Consider the following 21,498-nt stretch of genomic DNA (forward strand, 5'->3'; position numbering starts at 1 on the left):
GACCGCCCAGACTTCCTCAAAGCAGGTGGTATACTTCACGATTATCATGGTTCCAGGCTCTTTGGCAAAGATTTAGGCAGCTGTGTTGGTGGAGACTAAAGGAAACAAGAAATCTATGCCTAGATGCGTTAGGCCAGACCAGGGCTCCTCCACCTACAAACCTTACACTTCATTTTAGCACTCAGCGCGCACTTGCCACCGAGGAACTCCCAGAGATGGCAGAAAGTGGTTTTCTCAACAACCTCAACAGCAACACTACTCCTTTGGTAGAAGAGGATTCTCTGGCAGCTCCTTTAGGTCCCAACTACTCTAGACAAACCAATAGAGGTGGCAAACCTTTCCAACCTGAGCGACCGCCCAGGTCTTGACTACACTCACGTTCCAGTAGGTGGTGGTCTGCAATTTTTTCAACACCGGTGGGTTGCGGCTATCTCCTAGAATTTTCAACCTTTCCAAGATCCAAATTCGGGACCTACCCCAATGCAATCCAGACAAACTAAAGAGAACACAGCAAGCCATTCTCCATCTACTGAGTATTCAGGCGATCGAACCCGTACCCATCTCAGAGCGTTCTTGCGGTGTTTACTCACATTTCTTTACAGTACCCAAAGAGCGGTGACTGGCGTGCCATCCCTGAACTTGCGATGCGTGAACAGATTCATCGCCTACGCCATTTCAAGATGGAAACCTTGAGATCCATAGTGGAGGCTCTTAAAGCCCAGGCGATTACTTAACATGACCGAAGCATATCTTCCGCGTCCCCATCAACCCACTCCACAGGCGTTTCCTCAGGTTCCGTCACAGTCAGCTCCTTCTGGCACCTATCATGGCTCTTCGGGGAACAAGGTCTTCATATCCACCCATACTTGGGCGACATCCTGATTGGATGGGGTCCAGAACACAAGCCCTTCGAGACCTGGATGTCGTCCTGACTACCCTTCGTCACTACGGGTTTATAGTCCAACTTGCAAAAGAGTTCCCTGATTCCAGCCACCCGAATGGAACATCTCGGGCGCGACCATGAACACAGTACACAATCGTCTCTTCATTCCGTCGTCCAAAATTCTCAAGATCCAGAGGTTGGTAGCGGTCTTCCTCCCAGCCAGGAGAGCTTCCCTTCTTCAGCTAGCCAGACTGATGGGTCTCTTCATCTCTGTTATCGATATGTTGCAGTGGGGGAGGTTCCATGCACGCCCCCTTCAACAGTTTCTCCAGCCTCTGGCGGATCATGAGGAAGGAAGACAGGTCACTCCAGATCACAGATCAGTTAAGCTACAGTCTTGGCTGGTGGTCTCATCAGAAAAACCTTTCCAAAGGGAAAGTCTTCATCTACCCTCATCGAATGCAGTTGTTCACAGATCGCGAGTCTTGGATGGGGGCATCCTTGGAGGACAATATAGCACAAGGTCTCTGGACTGATGACCCAAACAAGTCTGCCCATCAACTTCTTAGAGTTGCGAGCTATTCTCTTGGCTTCAGGCCTTCCAGCCTCAGATCCAGGGCTGTCATCTTTTGGTCGAACCGACAACATCAGCGGCAAAGGCCCATCTAAACAATCAGAGGTCCCTGCGCTTCCCACAGCTATCTACAGGCAGTAGAGATACTGACATGGGCGAAACATCTCCTATAAGCTGTCAGCAGAGCACATACAGAATCTCAACGTTCAGGCGGACTGGCTAAGCCGCCAATCGGTGACGGAAGCAGAGTGGAAGCTCCATCCGACGATCTTCCAACTGATCACTCAAACCCTCGGTTGTCCCACCGTCGATCTCTTTGCCTCCGCTCAAAATGCACAACTTCCTCGATTTTTCACCAGATACTTTCATTCCCGAGCACTAGCAGTAGATGCACTGGCGGCTCTGTGGCGAGGGAGCTCCTCTATGCCTATCCACCTACCCCAGTCATCCCGAAGCTCATAAGGAAGGTCCGGTCAGAGAAAGCCGGCGTAATTCTAGTAGCACCGTGGTGGCCAGGCGACCATGGTTCTCCTCAATCCTTCAATTGGCAACTTCAGCCCCTGAGGCTGCCTAAGCCCGTGGACATGCTCTCTCAGGGACCCGTGGTCCATCCCAACCCCAAGTGGTTTTGTCTGACGCTTGGCTTGAAGCGGGAGGCCGTTATTCCGGCCAGGTCATCAATACAATCATCGCGTCCCGCCAGACCATCAACCTCTCGAATCTATAACTCTTTGTGGAGGACCTTCCTCTCCTGGGCTCAAAGAGGCCGGATCGACCCACTGAGACCTTCTGTCCCTCAGGTTTTACAGTTTCTCCAGGTCGGATTCGAGAAGGGCCTTAGAAGTGCTACTCTTCGCAGACAGCTGGCAGCGCTCACGACTGTTTGGCCCAAGGTTCATGGACTCTGGTCATAGCTGCAGTCCTTAAGAGACCTCCCAGACACTCACTCTCACAATTTCTAGGAACGAAGAATCCACCTTTTCTTGCTGTAGAGTTTAGACTGCCTGTGAGCAAACTACTCAGAGCTGCATGGTCTCTTTTAATGCATTCTGGACTGTGTTGGTCAATATCATTTATTCCCAAATTCATGAGCAAAAAGATATAATCTTGGTTAGTCTTTTTGGCGTTCCTGGTTAGTCTTTTTAGTCTTTTGGTCACATCCTGGATGTGTGCACCTGGTGAACATCTTACCTCTTGAGACAACAAGTCTGATCAGCACTCTTTAGCCTCTACCTTTTTCTGTAGGGAATCCCCAATTACCAGCACACACCTTCTCCTGTGTTGGGGATAAGGGGGTGGAAACTTGAGTCCTTTCACCAACAAGGACCTGAGAAATTCCCTTCAAGATTTGGAGAGCCTGGAGAAGTAGCCCTTCTTCCAGTGACACAGAATCAATATCTGTGGGGAGATCCTAGAACTGATTGCTAAGCAACAGAAGCTCAGAATGACTCCTGACTTCCCTGCTCTTGTGGATTACATTCTTCCATGCATCCTCCTTCTGTGTTGGGTGCTTCTCCATTTCACAAGAACTTCCCTTCCTGGTCCTGTTACTCTGTCAAGAGGCCTTAATGTGTTCTGTCCATGAACGCTGCAGCTTTCATAAAATGGAGTGTGGAGAAACATGCCTCAAGTCCCTGTATCTTCTCCTCCTTTAGGGCTACCAACCTGCACTCGCTGCAGGTGTAATTGCTGTCACCCTTAGGTTAGAATACAAACACGCCACAGGCTTTTCATGTCACTGCTTCAGCTCCCTCACCAGCCACATTGCTGCAATCCATTGCAGAAGCGGTTTGGCTTTCCTTGCACTTTCTGACAACTCCCTGGCCAAACTGCGTCACAAGATACCCTTGTTGCAGAAGCAAAAAACTTAACACGTATAGGATGTAAACGTCTCAGCTTCTTACAGGGTCCCTAGGCTAAGAACCACAGAGCAAAAAAAACCTTGAGCTCTCGCCCTTCAGCTCACATCTTTGGCCAGGAGAACCTGCCACACTTCACAGCTCACCCAGCAGAAGGCAGGACCAGGTAAACAGACCCTCCCCAGTCAGCAGCAGTCACCTTCCACAGACAGCTACGCTTAGCTACAACCCAGGCAAAAGAGATAAACAAACAACATTTACTCAAACAGGCATCCACATCCCCTCAAACACTGCCCTCCCACAAAGTAAGTGAGACATAATGGAGTGACAGTTATTCTGTGCCTCTGACAGCTTGAGTGTTTAAAAGCCAAAATTCTTTTTAGATCATGGGGGAAGTTGTTTGTTCAAATGCCCTCTTAGCCAATTTGTTGCCAATTTGTTGCAGATGTGATTGAGCTGAGAGTGATGTTGGAGGATGCCGAAGACAGGAAGTATCCAGAGAACGATCTGTTCCGTAAGCTAAGAGACGCTGTGAAAGAGGCGGAGACTTGTGCTTCAGTGGCGCAACTGCTCTTGAGCAAAAAACAAAAGCACAGGTATGGCCTGAAAGGACAGAAGTCCATCGTGTGCATGAAAAATAACTTTAAAACTCACAGCTTGGAAATGCATCCAGTAAGCTAAAAATGGCTCTTTGCAGTTGGAATACAATCTGTGTGGGGTTTGTGTGTTGTCTTTTGTGTGTGTGTGAGAGACAGAAGAAAATTTGCACAGCGGTGAAGTACAATGGAGGCAGGATATAATCAATAGATATATATACATGTGTGTGTATAAAAACTTATTGTGAATTTTAGCATAATACACTTGTGTTGAAAATGGTTCAGAGAAACTCATGGCCACTGTTGTGCAGATGGATTATGGTATCTTCTGTGGAACAATTTGCCAAGAGTTGTTAATTGACTCAGGGGTGGGGCTATTTGTGTCTTCTGTCCCTGTGTATAACATTTCTCTTCTCTCCATGTAGTAAACTGAGCCCAGATAGTGGGAGGACAAGGACCAAACTGACTGTGGAGGAACTGAAAGCATTTGTCCAACAGCTGTTTAGCCTTCCGTGTGTCATCAATCAGGCTCGGCAAGTAAAGGTGTGTACTTGGAAAAGGATCTGCGTGACTTGTTTGAATTATGAGCTGTCAGTTTATCAATGAATACATTTGAGATTCAGTGATGATTTCAGGAATAGGTTATAAAAAACGAGATGTTGTTCACCCTGGTGAATGTGTTCATTGCAAGCAAAAAGTCTACAAAAGACAGAGCTGCTTTGGGTATTTCTAGCACTAATATTTATTGTACTAATGAAATGTTGTGGTGCTTTTCTGCCATTGTGTTAAAGGTAATCCGCAAATTTCACACCACATAAAATGTACCGGGGGTGGGGGTGGATGTCAGGGACAAAAAAGAGAAGCAGGCACTCCTGTATAATTCCTGAAAGAACATCTAACAGTTACATAACAGCCGGTGCAGGAGGCATTTCTGGAAAGAGCAAACGACAGTTGGTCCCAATGGAAGAGGGCTTTGCTGTCACATTGCTGCCTCTGACACAGACAATCAATGACATAAAAGCAACCCTGGTGAATAAGACCAAAGAGCGCATAGTGGCAAACTAGGCATTTCTGGGAAGTGCACATCTGTCTATGGCTTTTTCTCTCTCCTTCCCCCAATCAAGAGATAGTCATAAGGCAAACCGTCTCTGAAAAGTGTGTTCCCTTTAACTGGTGGGTCTTGCAGTCACTGTTAGCCGTATCATCAATTATTGTTTAATTTCTCTTTAGAACTATCTAAGTTGGTACTGTCCATCATGTCTTGTAGCACTGAATTTCATATACTGTGTGTTGTGTGAAGTACTTTATTAATGCCTTCAGTTTCATTGGTTGACTCTTGGGTATTAGTTTCATGGGAGGAGAAATTTTTTTTATGCACTCTACACCCCCTGCACTAATTTTATGAACCTGTGTAATGCCTGCTGCCCCCCTCCTTTTTTCCCATAGTGTTTATTCAGTTTTATAATTTTAAATGGCAGAAGAAAAGTTGTGGGGCAGAATGGTGCAAGGTCTGTGTATTTGGACCAAGATCACTCTGCAAGCTGCATATCATAGAGGGGTTTTGAATCCAGGTCTCCCAAGTTGTTATCCAGAACTCTAATTATCTTGGCATTCAGTACCTCCATTTTCAATTCCCATCCGAGTTATCCATAACACAACACCTTTTACTGCCACTGTATAGCTCACTGGTGTCACTGCAAGACTAGGTTTGCAGGCTTTATTTGGTGTGGGTAGCATTCTATTCACTCATTCAGATATTGCTGAGGAACAAGGGATGAGCATTCCTCCCTAGCCAACTGGCCTTCCCGATGTTAATCTGTTGTTTGATTCTTGGTGGTATTCTGTTATGTCTGAATTGCATTAATCATGGTTAGCTCTGAGTACCTAAATTCAAATAAAAATAGTCAAGAATCTCATTGGGGTTTTTGGACAACTGTTATCACTGTACTGAGTGATTGTCTTGTTCTGTCACTTTCTGTAGAACTTGCTGGATGATGTTGAAGAGTTTCATGAACGTGCTCAGGAGGCCATGATGGACGAGATCCCGGACTCATCAAAACTGCAGATGTTGATCGACATGGGCTCTGGCTTGTATGTGGAACTTCCTGAACTGCCTCGCCTGAAGCAAGAGCTGCAGCAGGCTCGTTGGTTGGACGAAGTACGGGTGACCCTTTCCGATCCTCAGAGAGTCACCTTAGACGTGATGAAGAAGCTGATTGACTCAGGGGTGGGGCTGGCACCTCACCATGCAGTGGAGAAAGCCATGGCTGAACTGCAAGAACTCCTTACTGTTTCTGAGAGGTGGGAGGAGAAGGCTAAGGTCTGCCTACAGGCAAGGTAAGTATTCCCATTGGTGGCTTTAACTTTGCTTGTAGGTCCTCTGAATCACAGCACCTTAGTCAGCTATTTGGTCTTTCAGTAATAAGCACAAGGCTGCAAATAAGCATAATTACGTGTTGCACAGGAAATACTGCCTGCTTTAGGCACTAGCAACACAAAAAGGAAATTTATCGCATTCACTTTCTGACATGTTTATACTTGAAAGCTAAGCTGTAGTGGTCCAATGTCTTATTAAAACTGAACATTAAGCTGTACGAATGACATTATGAAATACTTAATCAGAACCCTAAAAGGGTATTCTGTGCCTTAATAGACTTTGACTTCAGTTACTTTAGACTTGTTCAGATTTCTGCTTGGCCTTGACATTTGTTGCATGGCCTTCAGTATGCTGTTCTTAACCTTGCCTATCTCTCATACCTGTAAGAAGAAGAAGAGTTTGGATTTATACCCCGCCCCCTCTCTCTCCTGTAAGGAGACTCAAAGGGGCTTACAGTCTCCTTTCTTCTCCCCCCCCCCACCCCAAACAAACACCCTGTGAGAAGAAGGCAGGATGACAAGTGGAGTATCATGCACTGCTGTGTGGAGTAAAATATGTAGGCTACATTCCTACATAGTGGAGACTTTATTGTGGTATAGTGACCAAGAAGCAAAAATGTTTGCCAGTCTGATTTCTTGCCTGCTTCCCCCTTCTGTTTTGGCAGGCCTCGGCAAAGCATAGCTGCTCTGGAGAACATTGTTAACGAAGCAAAGAACATCCCAGCTTATTTGCCCAATGTGTTAGCATTGAGAGAAGCGCTGCAGCGAGCTCGAGACTGGACGTCCAAGGTGGAAGCCATTCAGGTAGGATCAGCTGCTGGCAATACGGCATCTTAGTCCAATGAGAAAAAAAATGGTTGCAGAAGTTAATTGAGAGTGTCAGCTCACTCGTTGTTTGCACATCAGGTATGCCTTTGGAAATTTGGAGTTTAGAGTTATGAAGTTATAGAATCATTTTTTAAAGTAAATGTTGAAATGATAGTAAATTGTGAGAATTGCTGAAGTGTGCACAGATTCTGTGTTTGTGAATGATATGTTAAGGAACTGTTCAGTGCGTAGGCTAAGGATGACATTGTTCAGCTAAGAATTGTTCTTTATATTCCCTAGAATGGTAGCAACTATGCATATCTGGAGCAGCTTGAGAATCTGTCTGCCAAAGGCCGTCTGATACCCATCCGTCTCGATGCACTGCCTCAGGTGGATTCGCAGGCAGCAGCGGCCCGTGCCTGGAGGGAGCGCACAGGAAGAACATTCCTGAAGAAGAACTCTAACTATACTCTCTTACAGGTTATTTATTTGCTTACTTTATAAACCACCCTTCTCACCCTTCTCAAAATGGATTACTGGTCTGGAGTTCAACTAGTCCTTGTAAAATCTGTGTTTGTCCTGGTGGAATCTACTTTGCCCAAGCTTCGAATATAACTGTTATTTCATTATGAGTGGGGATTTCCCCATTGTTAAACATGACTGTTGCCAGTTCAGATAGTTAGCGTGGATAAGACAGGTCTGCCTTAAGGGACATTGATTTTCAATACAGACACTGGCAAGGACGTATAGCTTCCTTAGATAGCTCCTTGTTTCCCTGCTGCAGGTGAAATTCATACCCAGCATTACTACTTATTTAAAATATTTGTACTGTACTTCTCCACATAATTATCTACTTTGCTCTTTGCATCTTGGATGGCTCTTCCGGCTGCTAGCCTGGTCCTGTGTATAGAAAAGAGGACATAGTTCAGTGGTAGAATATCTGCTCCACATGCATCAGGTTTCAGACTTGGTCTCTGACATCTCTGGCTTTAAAGAAAAAATGTCTTTGGTAGCCATTCTGGGAAAAACACTTGCCCGAGACTTTGGAGAACTGCTGCTAGTGGAAACAGGCACTGTTGGACTAGTTAATCTAGTCACTTGAATTCTGTGTAAGGCTGGTTGAAACTTGATTTCAGTGCTGCCTCTTTGTTTCTTTCCTGTTTGGACAGTAAGGAAAAATGTTTTGCATTGTTGGAAGAAGGCAGATTTTCCAAAGCTGTTCATTCATCCTCCCCTTAAGTTTTCTGTCATTTTTCACAATAAAAATCACGATGCTTATAATCAATAAAACAAACAGCAGCCATTAATAAACTAACATTTAAGAACGAAATCATTAACGTGTCAGATAGGACAGAATTTTTACGTCTACTGTCCTTAAACCTTTTGTTTCTGAGGGCTGCTTTTATGTTCTCATCTTCAGAACACGAGACTTTCAGTAGTTGTTATTGTTCATTAAGCAGCCCCTCTCTGGATTTCTCCATCCCCAAGTTGTGGCTTCTTGGTTGCAGGTTCTGAGCCCTCGAACGGATATTGGCGTTTATGGGAGCAGTAAGAACAGGCGGAAGAGAGTGAAGGAGCTGTTGGAGAAGGAGAAAGAGAAGGATCTCGATTTGGAATCCTTGAGTGAACTAGAAGATGGGGTGGAAGAGACCAGAGACACTGCAACCGTGGTAAGAATCTATAACAGCAGAACTGTAGGTTTGCTTGCTGAAATGGAATGCCTTTGAGTAGGTGTGTGTTTTTTACTATCACTGTTCACAATATAGTTCTTTAAATAGAATCTGATTAAGAGGTGGAACTAGTTCTCTCTAAATGTAAGAATGATCTATTAAGAGACATCAGGCAGAACTGCAGTATGATCATTTCAGACCTTTAAGCTGGAATCAATTCTTAGGCATTCCCTGAAAGGTGACATTATGGACTGACACCGACCAGGTTGTCAGGCCTTTTAAATTATTATTATAATGTACTTTATTGAATTAAGTTAAATTGACATTAAAACAGAATCATAAATACTTAATTACATCTATGTGAATTAACAAATGGTTTCTTAAATTCACTAAATTAAAGAAGAAAGCTTTTTCGCAGTTAAGTAAGTCCTATAAAACATTTTATAACAGTTTTCTTTAAGCTTCACTCAAACAGAGAATCTACCGTAGTTCCATTATTCTAGGCTCTCTCCTAATATGGCCTGTATTTTCTGCCCAGTGTATCATAACTTCTTTTCTTATTTTTGAATAAGTATCATATTCCACCAACCACTTGTACATAAATTTGATCAGGTGATCACCATTCTGGCAGAAATGTTTCTCCCATACGGACTCCTGCTTAGCTAATTGATAGTTTTTCATGTCTATCTTCCATCTCTCTGACAGCTGTATGTATAAATACCAGTTGCAGATATTCTCCCCTACCATTATTTCTTGCCATAGGTTGAACAAGCAGCGCGGAGCCCCTTGGGGATAGGGCGGTATAAAAATCTAATCAATCAATCAATCAATCAATCAATCAATCAATCAATCAATCAATCAATCAATCAATCAATCAATCAATCAATTAAAATAAAATAAAATAAACATTTTTCATGTCCAATTGATTGTTTACTGAATAAAGCTTTGTGGGTGAAAACCATTTTAGGGTTTTTTCAAAGGATACTTTTTTTATCTCCCATCCACACTTTGTATAGGGCCGCTCTTAATGCAGTGGTTGTAAGTCTTTGTTCGCTTTGATCTTTCCATAACCAATATATGCATGCCAACCAAAACCTAGATCATGACCTTCTAAGTTTAGTAAATACCTATCTTTTACTATTACTCTTATCCATTCCTTCCACTATACAAAAGCCACTGCTTTGTAATATAATACTAGGTTTGGTATTCTCTCCATTAATTGGAGGTTACCCCAATTCTTCAGTAAGCTCTTAATCTCTTTCCATGCTTTCAAATAATTAGAATTGAACAATGAACAATTCTTCTTTGACAAGTATATTCCCAAATATTTTATCTTCTTTTGCACTTTCACTTGTCGTTTTATTTCTAAATCTTTTTGTGTTCTCGAGATATTCCACACCGTTATTTTAGTCTTTGGTTTGTTGATCTTAAATCCAGATACATTTCCAAATTCATAAAGTCCATTGAATGATTTATATATTGAAATTAATGGATCTTCCCGGGTTGTGTCAGGCCCTAATGACCCTTCAGTGACCACTTTGGCTCTTCTAGTGAAATTTGGCATATTGTCAGTAACTGTGACATTAGTACTTTATTCTAATTGCCCCTTTACCTTGTAAGCGGGGTAAATGGTGGCACATCTGAACAGTTGCCCCTTGGCTTAAAAACAGCACTCTCTCTGAATAAAGCACATCTATCTACAGTAATAAGACTTGAGTCTGGTCTATGCTGGACTAGTGCGGAGTTTGCAGCTCTTCTTTCTGTTGACCAGGTGGCCGTCTTCAAGGATCGTGAGCAGAAAGAGATTGAAGCCATGCATGCCCTCAGGGAAGCCAACCTGGCAAAGATGACCATGGTGGATTGTATTGAGGAGATAAAGTTTTGTATCTGCCGCAAAACAGCAAGCGGGTTTATGCTCCAGTGTGAACTCTGCAAAGACTGGTTTCACAGCACCTGTGTACCGCTCCCCAAAACCAGCTCCCAAAAGAAGGGCTCTAGTTGGCCTGCCAAAGAAGTTAAGTTCCTGTGCCCGCTTTGCATGCGTTCCCGAAGGCCACGGCTCGAGACCATCTTATCATTGCTGGTGTCCTTGCAAAAGCTGCCTGTCCGACTGCCTGAAGGAGAGGCATTGCAGTGCCTGACGGAAAGGGCTATGAGTTGGCAGGACCGAGCGCGGCAAGCTTTGGCTACTGATGAACTGTCCTCTGCATTGGCCAAGCTTTCAGTGCTCAGCCAACGCATGGTGGAACAAGCAGCACGAGAAAAAACGGAGAAAATAATCAGTGCAGAGCTTCAGAAGGCTGCAGCCAATCCTGACTTACAGGTAGGTGGCTCATAATAATCACTGTTCTGTGTGCCATATGATTCATTGACCTGTACGCGTGGAATGCCATGGCTATCTGAGGACTCTTTGGCAAAAAAGACGTTTGCATTCTCAGAACCAACTGTGGTGGTGATAGTTCAGTGTTTGAATTTGAATACCTTCTTAATACCTTCTTGGGAGCAGCAGTGGCGTAGTGGTTAAGAGCATGTGCACTCTAATCTGGAGAACTGGGTTTGATTCCCTGCTCTGCCACTTGAGCTGTAAAGGCTTATCCGGGGAACTAGATTAGCATGTGCACTCCCAACACATGCTGGCTGGGTGACCTTGGGCTAGTCACAGCTCTTTGGCACTCTCTCAGCCCCACTCACCTCACAGGGTGTTTGGTGTGTGGGTGTGTGTGGGGGGGGGGGGGAGGAGATTGTAAGTGAGTCTCCTACAGGAGATGAAAGTTGGGGTATAGATCTTCTCTTCTTAATCCCTGTGGTCTGAAGACATTAGGAAGGGTTTTTTACCCCTTTAGTTGCCATACGTTTTACAACATATAGTAACTTTTGTTGGACTCGGGTTCTGCTGGAGTAGAGTTAGGTATGCTGAGTTAATATAATTTTTGCGTTAATGCTGCACATTTTCCATTTCCTTTATGGAAGCGACCAAATCACAGCTACAGTAAACTGTTGTGGGTTTTCCGGGCTGTGTGGCTGAGTTCTGGTAGATTTTGCTCCTAACATTTCACCCACATTTATGGCTGCATCTTTAGAGGCATGTCATGGTAAGATGTGTTTCTCTGTGAAACGTTAGGAGCAAAAACTACCAGCCTACGGCCCACAACAGTCAGTTGATTCCAGCTGTGAAATCCTTCGACTAGACATAGCTACAGCACTTTTTTCAAACTCTCATAATCATCTTTCACCAGCAGGAGGCATAACACTAATAGCAGAAGTTCCCAACCTTTTTTTTTTCACTCACATACCTCTTGGTAACCCATTTCCTCAAAATTGTATCCTCATATTAGCAAACCCATTACATATTTTTTTCATGTACCCCCAAATGCTCTGCTGCATACTCCTGGGGAGGTATCCATCCAAGGAACCGTTGTAATAGCCCAAAGCTTATAGGAAGAGTTTTTAATGAGATTCCTCTGAGTATTGCTGTGTGTTGTCTTTACTCTCCAGATTTTCTTTCTTCACAGTTTCATTTTTTTCCTAAGGTGGACTTTGCTGTCTTCATGTACCTTCCCTGACTATATCCTTACTGTCCCAGGGAATCCTAGCGCTTGAAAATAGGCCTTCTATCACTAAAAGCTGGCTCAGATAATACATATTTCCTTGTTTTGATCTCTCTTGGGCTAACAGGATGTAAACCACAATCTTTATCAAGTTTCCAGTGGAGTCAGTAACCTCTAAAACTTGGTGTCCAACCTGACAGTGTAGTTTTTCCTGGGCCGCAAGTGCCAGCGCAGTCTCTCTTGAAGTTACTGACCTGTGGGCGCAAACATCTTCAGAAGTTTGGTACTGGTTGTGCTGATGCTTACAGCTTCTTTGGGTAAAAGGAATATTCAGATGTCAGCCTGTATTCCTCCTGTACCGATTATAAATTCAGTTTCTCTAATGCAGCCCTGACAACCACCGTATTTATAGAAAATCACAGGTTGTTGGAACACTGCATTACATCCACCAGCTTAAGGCTATAAGTCAGAGCTGGAGCACCTGTATGGTATAGTGGTTAAAGTGCTACAAGGAAACCCAGGTTCGAATCCTCACTCTGCCATGGAACCTTGCAGGGAGACCCTGGGCCAGCCACGCTTACAGGATTGTTGTGAGGGTAAAAAGAAGAAGAGAAGAATGATGTAAGCTGCTGTAGGTCCCCACTGAGGAGAAAGGCAGGTAGATAAAGCAAATGTCAACTAATTCTCCGGTTTTCTGTCTTTGGAGGTAGGTCTATATTGTTCCTTCAAAGAAGGGTGTTTTTTTTTAATTCCTCAGGGTCACTTGACTAGTTTCCAGCAATCTGGCTTTAACCGGGCCATGAGCAGCGTGTCATCCTCTCCCCGGCAAACAATGGACTATGATGATGAGGAGACAGATTCAGATGAAGACATCAGGGAAGCATATGGCTATGACATAAAGGTCAGCGGCGTAATAAAAACATCGGAACTCTCGAGCTATTTCTGTCAGTTTTCATTCTGTGAACTTTCAGCCAACTTTAGAGTGGCTTGTCGTAATCATAACAGTGAAAAGTTTGGGTTGACATATAAAGGTGATCCAAGGCTTGTTCCTTCGCCTATAAAGATTTTTTAAAAATCTTGCTTCTGATTTTTTTGTCCTTGAATCAATTGATGCTGTTTGCTGCTGCGTTGAGGGTTGGGAAAAACCCACCAGTTTCTATAAATGAATATAGCAAGTTCACCCAGATGGGTAATTTTGAGGAGGGGCGGCGGCGCTTGTTCCAATATTTAGACTTCGTTCTCCAGTCCTTTATGAGTCTGTCTGCTTGTTTTAGGACAATGCCAGCATAAAATCCTCCAGCAGCCTGGAGCCCAACCTTTTTTGTGATGAAGAAATTCCCATAAAATCTGAGGAAGTTGTAACACACATGTGGACAGCCCCCTCCTTCTGTGCTGAACATGCATACTCGTCAGCATCCAAAAGCTGCTCTCAAGGTAAGGCTATTTTGGTACATCTAAGGGCTTGTCTGGTCCTATAATGTCATGTGACTTTGCGTGGTTTGAAATGTCTGAGTAACTAAAGATAATCCTGACCTTACATTCAGTTTGTATGTAATGATTACGGGGGATGGGGATCCAAATGCTGTAATTCCAGCTTTAATGCTGACAATTCATACAGTTCATTTCCCCCTTTCCCTGTATACCTTTTTGTTTCTCCGAAAGGTTCCAACACTCCAAGAAAGCAACCTCGTAAGAGCCCCCTGGTGCCGCGCAGTTTAGAGCCCCCAGTGCTTGAGCTGTCTTCTGGAGCCAAATCACAGCTAGAAGATCTGATGATGATAGGAGATCTTCTGGAAGTATCTCTGGATGAGACCCAGCACATTTGGCGGATCTTGCAAGCCACCCACCCACCCTCTGAGGACAGATTTCTTCACATCATGGAGGTAATGATGCACATTTCCAACAGGATGCTGGCCAGGTTAGCCTGTTTGAAAATCGACTCCTCGCAGGTGACATTTCAGGGGACTGCTTTCTATGGCTGCTACTTGCCAGCCTCTCCTGCCTCTTTCAGGCTGCCTCCCTCTCTGTCTTTCTTCCTTAACAGAGCTTACCTTCTTGATAAGCAATTTGTTCTTTTACCCTCAGCAGGTACTGTAAAAACTTAAAACAATTAATTAAAGCTCTCACTTATGAAATGTTTGCTTAGATTATCTCCCCTTGCCAATTATGGAATCTGGAGTAGGACTTTTTCTCAGTGCAGTTTCTTTGGCTGTTGGTGGTGACCTTCCCCCCGCCCCCGAACTTGTCTAGCTTCTTAGTGTGATTAATCAAATTCGGGATTCACTGTATAGATTCTGTTGTTTTCTTAAGCTTGGGAGTGGGTTCCTTGATCTTTTCATTTTTCAGCACTCAGGAACCTTGACCTGATCCAGGAAACACACTTCAGTTTCTTCTTGCTGGGTTTAAAGAAGTAGCAGTGGGAAACTTTAGGACTAAAATTTGTTCCTTGAATAGTGTTGACTGTCCTGCCTCCCTTTGCTAGCCCAGAGATAGAAGAGCTGTATGGTGGAAGTGTTGCTTGAGACTGTGGGGATTGCTTGGATATATGTGTGGATAGGTACTCACTCGTCACCTTCAGATCAGCCCTCCAAGAAAGCTACTAATTTTTTTCTTTGTGTACTGCTTTAATTGCAAACACAAGCCATCCTAGAAACAGTTTATCTTTGACCAATCAGCTTGGCACTCCAGACTTGAATTTCAGCTTAGTAAGCCTATGTTGTGAGGCACAACTCCCGTTTGCCTTTATCTTAATGAATCACTTGTGTTTCAAGTTGATGTTTCTGGTTAGACACAGCTACAGATTAGGGTCCTGCCCCTTTGAGTCATCCTCCAGGCCCCCTCTTCTTGGATGGCTTTACCACAGACCAAAGTGATCAGGATAGTAGCATCTGCGTATTCAAAATTCTGCCCTCTGCAGCATTCACTAGTGTACATTAATAAATGTTGAACATGGAGATGTGTTATATAACTTGCTGTGTAGTCTGTGGAGACCAACATTTCTGGTGTAGGGGGCAAGGAAGCAGCAGTCTCCCAGCAGTTATTGTCCCACAATGCAGTGCAGCAGTGTGTGTTTCCTATAGTGCACAAGATGATATCCTGGAAATGTGTTTCCAGTCTACTTCGTATTTCTAATATGCCATGAAATAAACTGAGAGGTCCACTGGCTTATGGTCTTTCTTTTTGTCAACCTGTTATTTAAAGGATGACAGTATGGATGAGAAGCCATTAAAAATGCGGGGAAGAGACTCTTCTGAGAGGAAGCGGAAGCGCAAGCTCGAGAAAGCGGAACAGTTCTTTGGCGAGATGAAGCAGAAGTCTAAAGACTTGAAGAAGCTGGAGAAACCCAAGAAGAAGAAACTAAAGCTGACTATGGACAAGACAAAAGAGCTGAACAAGCTGGCCAAGAAGCTAGCGAAAGAGGAGGAACGGAAAAAGAAGCGCGAGAAAGCGGCCGCGGCCAAGGTGGAGCTGGTGAAAGAGTGCACAGAAAAAAAGAGGGAGAAGAAAGTCCTGGATATCCCTTCCAAGTACGACTGGTCAGGAGCAGAAGAGTCAGACGATGAGAATGCGGTGTGCGCTGCCCAGAACTGCCAGAGACCCTGCAAGGACAAGGTGGGTCATCACAACTGAAATCTTTCAGGGATCCTTCTGGCCCGCTTCAGATGACAGGGGCATCTGGAAGTGTCTTAGAGATTTGTCATTTTGATTTTTTAAAATATATAAAGCAGAAACCCTGTAAAGTCTGCTTTCTAATAACTGAGAATGAACTCTATGGTGTTTCTTCTGTGTGTGTGCACTAAAAGCAGCAGAATATCAAAGCATTAATTCAGTCTTGCCGAGTGAACTGTAAACTTTGGCGAGTGCTTAAGAGATGTAGTAAAGAAGTTGAATGACTGTTGGATCTGCTCAGTAGATCTTCCGAGACTGCTTTCCTATATCCTCATCTCCCCCCCACCCCCACCCCCCCGGGTGGGAACTCTGTAAAATGTGCCAAGAGTTAATTCCAGGCTTGAGATAAAACTCTTCCTGAGTCTTGGTGTGTATCGAAGTGAAAGTCTGGGCCATGCCGTCCTCGTCTAGGAAAGTTAATCTTTCAAAGGCTCTTGCATAAAGCCTGTGAGCCGTGAGTCTGCAGGTTGAGGGAAGCCACATGCCGCACTGCCCCACTTTTCTTGCTGAAGGTAAATCTGCGGAGCTTTTAGAACTGATCGGATTATAGCAAATTAAATCTCTTCCGCCCTGGAGACCTTTTCAGGTCTCTCTGCAATAACTTTGGACTCTGGCTTCAGCTCCATAGAAGCAATATTCAGGCTCAGTGTTTTGTGCTTCTGTTTACAGAATATTCCACAAAGCTGCTTTGGACTTGCATGCCCATAGCTATGATTCACTGGAGCTGCAGGAATTCCATGTGGTGCATATGTGTAGTCACTTAGCTGCTTATCTCTCTGTGTGTGGAGGAGGTGGGGCAGAAACCAATGTATTCAGTAATTTAAAAAGCACTACTGCAGTTGAACAACACATTCTGCACTTTGGCGGCATGTGGTTCTTGTTGAAAATAAAATTCTGCCTTTCGTCTGCAAAAAAACCCCTGCTTCAAAATGTAAATTGTAAATTCGGCACAAGTGCATAAACCTGCTGCAGAAATTTCCATACGCTGCAAAAGCCAGGATTTAGCTGCAGGATTTAACTGCAGAGACGTGGAATCACACTGTGTAGAAACTTCACAGCATTCTGAAGGGTCTTTGGGGGACTTACTTGGCCCAGACTGCTCAGCAGTGGTGGTAATAGTTTTATAGTATTCCTGATGACTCTTTATGCACATAAAATATTTTTAGAAATTGGGCTGCCAACGCATACTTGTCCAGTCAGTGCTAGTATAAATAAAAAAAGCTCTTTCAGGAGTCTGGGCTCTAGCAGATCACTGGTGAAAGAGTTCCAGCCAGGGATCAACCATCAGAAGCACTTCTTTGCAGATTACATTCTAACTTCTTATATTATTGGTCTACTTCTGAAGGCATGATTAGTTCTAAGACCATGGTGGGATGCAGGACCCAGATATTCAGCATACAGGCTTTTTAAGAATGCAGGGTCAATCATATAATCCATTCCAGGGAGTCAAACTTTGTATGTGAGCCAGTGTGGTGTAATGGTTAGGAGCCGTGGACTCTGATCTGGAGAACCAGGTTTGATTCTCCATTCCTCCACACATGAGCAACAGAGTCTTATCTGATAAACTGGATTTGTTTAATTGCTCCTACACATGAAGCCTGCTGGGTGACCTTGAGGCTAGTCAGTTTTTTGGAACTCTCTCAGCCCCACCTACCTCACAAGGTATGTGTTATGGGGAGAGTAAGTGAAAGAAATTTGTAAACCTCTTTGAGTCTCCTTACATGAGAGAAGGCGGGATATAAATCCAAACTCTTCATCTTCTACTCTACATCAGTTTAAATATTACATTCTAAGAGTCCATTGTAGCTTCCCCCCCAAGAGAATTGCAGCACTCTTCCCCCAAGAGAGTTGCAGCACTCCACCCACAAGTTGACAGAAGCATGGATGGCTGGTTACCTGTGTCTGAACCCGAAAGCAAAGCTGCAACTCTCTTGCTGAATGGAGTAGTAAAAATCTGTTCTGGCTGCTGCCACAATCAAGATGCAAATGTGAGGAACTGGACCTTTTTGTTTCTTGCCATTGCACTTCTATTCAGAAAGTAAAAGACTGTAGAGGGATTCTTGTCAGGTCTTAATCAGAACTTCCCCCCTCCCCCAACTGATAAACGGACTCTGTTGTTTTCCCATCTGCTACATATGGGAAGCTGTCGTGTTTACAGTTTTGTTTTGGTCATCATTGTTGTTTTGGTTACCTACTCCTTAATTGCAGGTACCGTTGACATTTTTCTGATGTTGAGCCCACATTGGGTTAGTTCAGTGATGACGAACCTTTTTGAGACCGAGTACCCAAATTGCAACCCAAAACCCACTTATTTATCTGAATACTGAGGTTTTAGTTTAGAAAAAACAGTTGGCTCCGAGGCGTGCATTGCTCGGGAGTAAGCTTGGTGGTAGTTGGTGGCTTTGCTTTGAAGCAACCTTGCACCTCTTCCAACGGGTGAATCACGACTCAGAAGTAAGCCCCATTGCCAGCAACCAAGCTTACTCCTAGGTAAAGGATCGCGCTTTAGTTCTTCGCATGAAAATCAGTGGGTTTAACAGCGCTTAATAGGGTTACCTACACTGCTTCCCCAAAACTAGATCTCAGGTTTAATGCTAATAATTGAGCTCAGCGGCTTAAGCCAGCCTGGATGTGGGGGGGATGGGATGCTGTGCGTGCCCACATAGAGGGTTCTGTGTGCCACCTCTGGCACCTGTACCATAGGTTCACCACCACTGCGTTAATTGCTGTTATCAACAGCAAACAGTCGGTGGGCAACTATCATCCTACTGGCTCTATAAAGATCGGAGTCCAGCCTTGAGATGGACAGGCTAACCCACCGACAACCCATTTTATTGAGGAGAATGTCCATCTCCTGTTCTCTCTTCCCCGCCCCTCCCCAGTCATCAGTCGTCACAAGGACCGATGCCAACCCATCCGTTCCAAGAATCAGCTGGCTCATCTTTGGCAAGTCACGGCTGGAGTACTGAGCTTGTAGGACCTTGTTAGTGTAACAAACATAGCTGTCTCGTCTGCATTTAATACTTGATAGCGTTAGATCTCTTCCAGTGGCCTCCTACCTAGTAAGGATGCAATACTAGTGTTGGCAAAGAATGCCTGGGAGATGGTGGATGGTGGAAGTGCTGTGCTACCCTTTGGGTGTTTCCTCTAGGAACTAACAACATTATTCAAGTGCTTCTGTGATCTATATCCATCACTCCTATACCCCAATGGTCACTAGTTTCAAAAGCTTATGAGGAAGCCACAGGACTGATAGGATACCATTTCCTTATTGCAGGTGGAAACAAACTAGAACAGCCCCAAGTGCCATTTGTTTGCCAGAACCTGGCAGAGATTTAGAAAACGCAAGCAACTTTGGGCCGTTCAGCCCTTTAAATCAGCCCAGTGTTTGTTGCTCTGCCAATGCAATGATGGTAGAAAGATGGAAAAGGTCCGTTTTTATAAGCAGAGCCAAGCCAGCTTCCTTCATTCATAAGCTTTGGGTCATCCATAAACCAGGGAGACAAGAGCCAAAGAGGAAGTGTTAGAAGACTGTTGGGAGCAATGCAGTCTGCTGCTGCCCCATAAGCCTGGTTTTTGAAATAGGCTTGGTTGTGTGTGGTTGATATATTGGCTATGAGAGCTCACTGGACTTGATGGCCCTTGTAGTCTCTTCCAACTCTATGATTCTGTGAATGTAGTGTTGGCTCACTGCCTTAGTGAGAGTATAGGAGAGAAGGGTATCTGCTTTCCCAGAGGGTAATGCAATGACTATGGCAGTGGTGTTGCTCATCATCCACAATAGCCAGGTATGCTGTATTCAACCTAGTATGGAACATTACATCCAAAATGTGTCCTGCCACATACCCTAGGCGAGTTTTAGGGGATACAGTCATGGTTGTCTTGGAGAGCATGGCATTCCTTAGGCCAGTGGTTGTCAACCTTCCTAATGCTGCATCCCTTTAATACATTTCCTCATGTTGTGGTGACCCCCAACCCTAACATTTATCCATTTTACAGATGGAGATGCAGAGAGTCTTAGGCGACCCCTCTGAAAGGGTCGTTCGACCCCCAAAGGGGTCCCCCAGGTTGAGAACCACTGCCTTAGGCCTTACAAGCTGATCTTGGCAGGTATATGGGCCAGCTAAGAACCACATTCCTTAATGAACAGCCAAAGTGTCTATATCAATTGTTGTTCGCCCTGTGCCTGGTCATAGATTTTTCTTTGGCAGGATGCTTGATAAGCACCAAGCCCAGGTCCTGTTTAGCTTTGTAGCACTTGGCTGGTGCCATCTTTAAGAATTTAAATAGTGCTTGGTCACTGATCCTACACTTTTAAGTGGCAACCATCAACCCGGGGAGTGGGGGGAAAGTGGGGGATGGACGACAGATCTTTGTTTCGGTCATCATAGTTATTTGGTTACCTGCTCCTTAACTGATGCTGGTGATGGGGGGAGGGTTGAAGTAGAACCCCATAAGCACTTTGAAGTGTTGTTCTGAGACATGATTTTAAAAACTGAAACTGAGAGGGAACTTGATATTGATGTTGGGGCATCTGTAATCTTAACATAGTTCATCCTTCAAGGTCAGACTTCAAAGCTGGCCGTCCAGAAGCCAAAATGGATGTTTCAGCAGAAAGAACGAAAGCCCGATTTCTCTTTTGATGATGGCATACTTGCCTCTGGTTTGCGTTAGCTGCCCTTTAACACTTGCCCCCAACTTGCGTTTCCTCTTTTATGTATTCTGCTGTTTAAGATACAGTCCTGCCTGTGCATGATAGCCATTAACTCTTTGCCACATCTGTGTATATTTAAAAAAAGAAACTGGAGAAGAATCCTTTGATCTTGTTCCTAGCAGTGCTTAGTCACTGAATGTAGGCTGGGCTCAGAATAGCAAGATCCCCCCTCAAAAGAAAAAAAAAAGCTTTAGCGTAAACTTGAATTGAAAAGGATTGTGCAGTGTAATAATCGGGTTGTGGTTCCATTGGATCTGCATTTATCTTGAGAGAGTGATGATATTTAATTTTGTTACGTGCCTATGGCAGGGGTGACCAACTCTGGCGCTTCAGATGTTCATGGACTACAATTTCCCATCAGCTCCTGCTGGCATGGCCATGCCAACAGGGGCTGATGGGAAATTGTAGTCCATGAACATCTGAAGCGCCAGAGTTGGACACCTCTGACCTATGAGGATAGCATGTTAAATAGTTGCTGGGAACAGGCAGAACAAAATCAATGTAAACCCTACCTTAGGGGATATTATTCTTTCAATTTTAATTATTTGGTTTGAATTCATGACATTTACCTTACTCTGCTGCTCCATCTATTCTGTTCTCCCTGCTTATACTGGCAGGAATCTGTCTGTTAATAATCTATCTGACAATGCTGGGAATTTCAGCAGGACCTTCTGCTTGACCACTGAGCTGTAGATCTTCCCCTAAGACTCCATGTTTCATCCCAATTATGCTTTCTTCTCTAATTGGGCAAAGGTGCAGATCCTGGCTTTGTCTCTGAGGCCGATGTTGTGTTCTAGAACAT

At 44.3% G+C, this 21,498-nt stretch overlaps 2 protein-coding genes across 5 annotated transcripts in view; one reads left to right on the forward strand and one right to left on the reverse strand.

Annotated features, from left to right (window-relative positions):
* Positions 1-21,498, reverse strand: part of B4GALNT3 (beta-1,4-N-acetyl-galactosaminyltransferase 3) — a 403,403-nt gene that overhangs the window by 171,061 nt on the left and 210,844 nt on the right. The gene's annotated exons all lie outside the window — the stretch shown is intronic.
* The window catches only part of KDM5A (lysine demethylase 5A), a 55,518-nt gene that overhangs the window by 31,171 nt on the left and 2,849 nt on the right, over positions 1-21,498 (forward strand). For all 4 annotated transcript variants that reach the window (XM_048500336.1, XM_048500337.1, XM_048500338.1 and 1 more), the window contains 11 exons: positions 3,762-3,912; positions 4,338-4,455; positions 5,894-6,249; positions 6,954-7,092; positions 7,396-7,575; positions 8,604-8,765; positions 10,537-11,088; positions 13,071-13,214; positions 13,588-13,747; positions 13,976-14,196; positions 15,515-15,925. In XM_048500336.1, coding sequence (XP_048356293.1) covers positions 3,762-3,912; positions 4,338-4,455; positions 5,894-6,249; positions 6,954-7,092; positions 7,396-7,575; positions 8,604-8,765; positions 10,537-11,088; positions 13,071-13,214; positions 13,588-13,747; positions 13,976-14,196; positions 15,515-15,925 — 2,594 coding nt within the window. The remainder of the gene's footprint in view (positions 1-3,761; positions 3,913-4,337; positions 4,456-5,893; positions 6,250-6,953; positions 7,093-7,395; positions 7,576-8,603; positions 8,766-10,536; positions 11,089-13,070; positions 13,215-13,587; positions 13,748-13,975; positions 14,197-15,514; positions 15,926-21,498) is intronic.

The sequence above is a fragment of the Sphaerodactylus townsendi genome, linkage group LG06, assembly GCF_021028975.2.
Source record: "Sphaerodactylus townsendi isolate TG3544 linkage group LG06, MPM_Stown_v2.3, whole genome shotgun sequence".
NCBI classification, from domain to species: domain Eukaryota; kingdom Metazoa; phylum Chordata; class Lepidosauria; order Squamata; family Sphaerodactylidae; genus Sphaerodactylus; species Sphaerodactylus townsendi.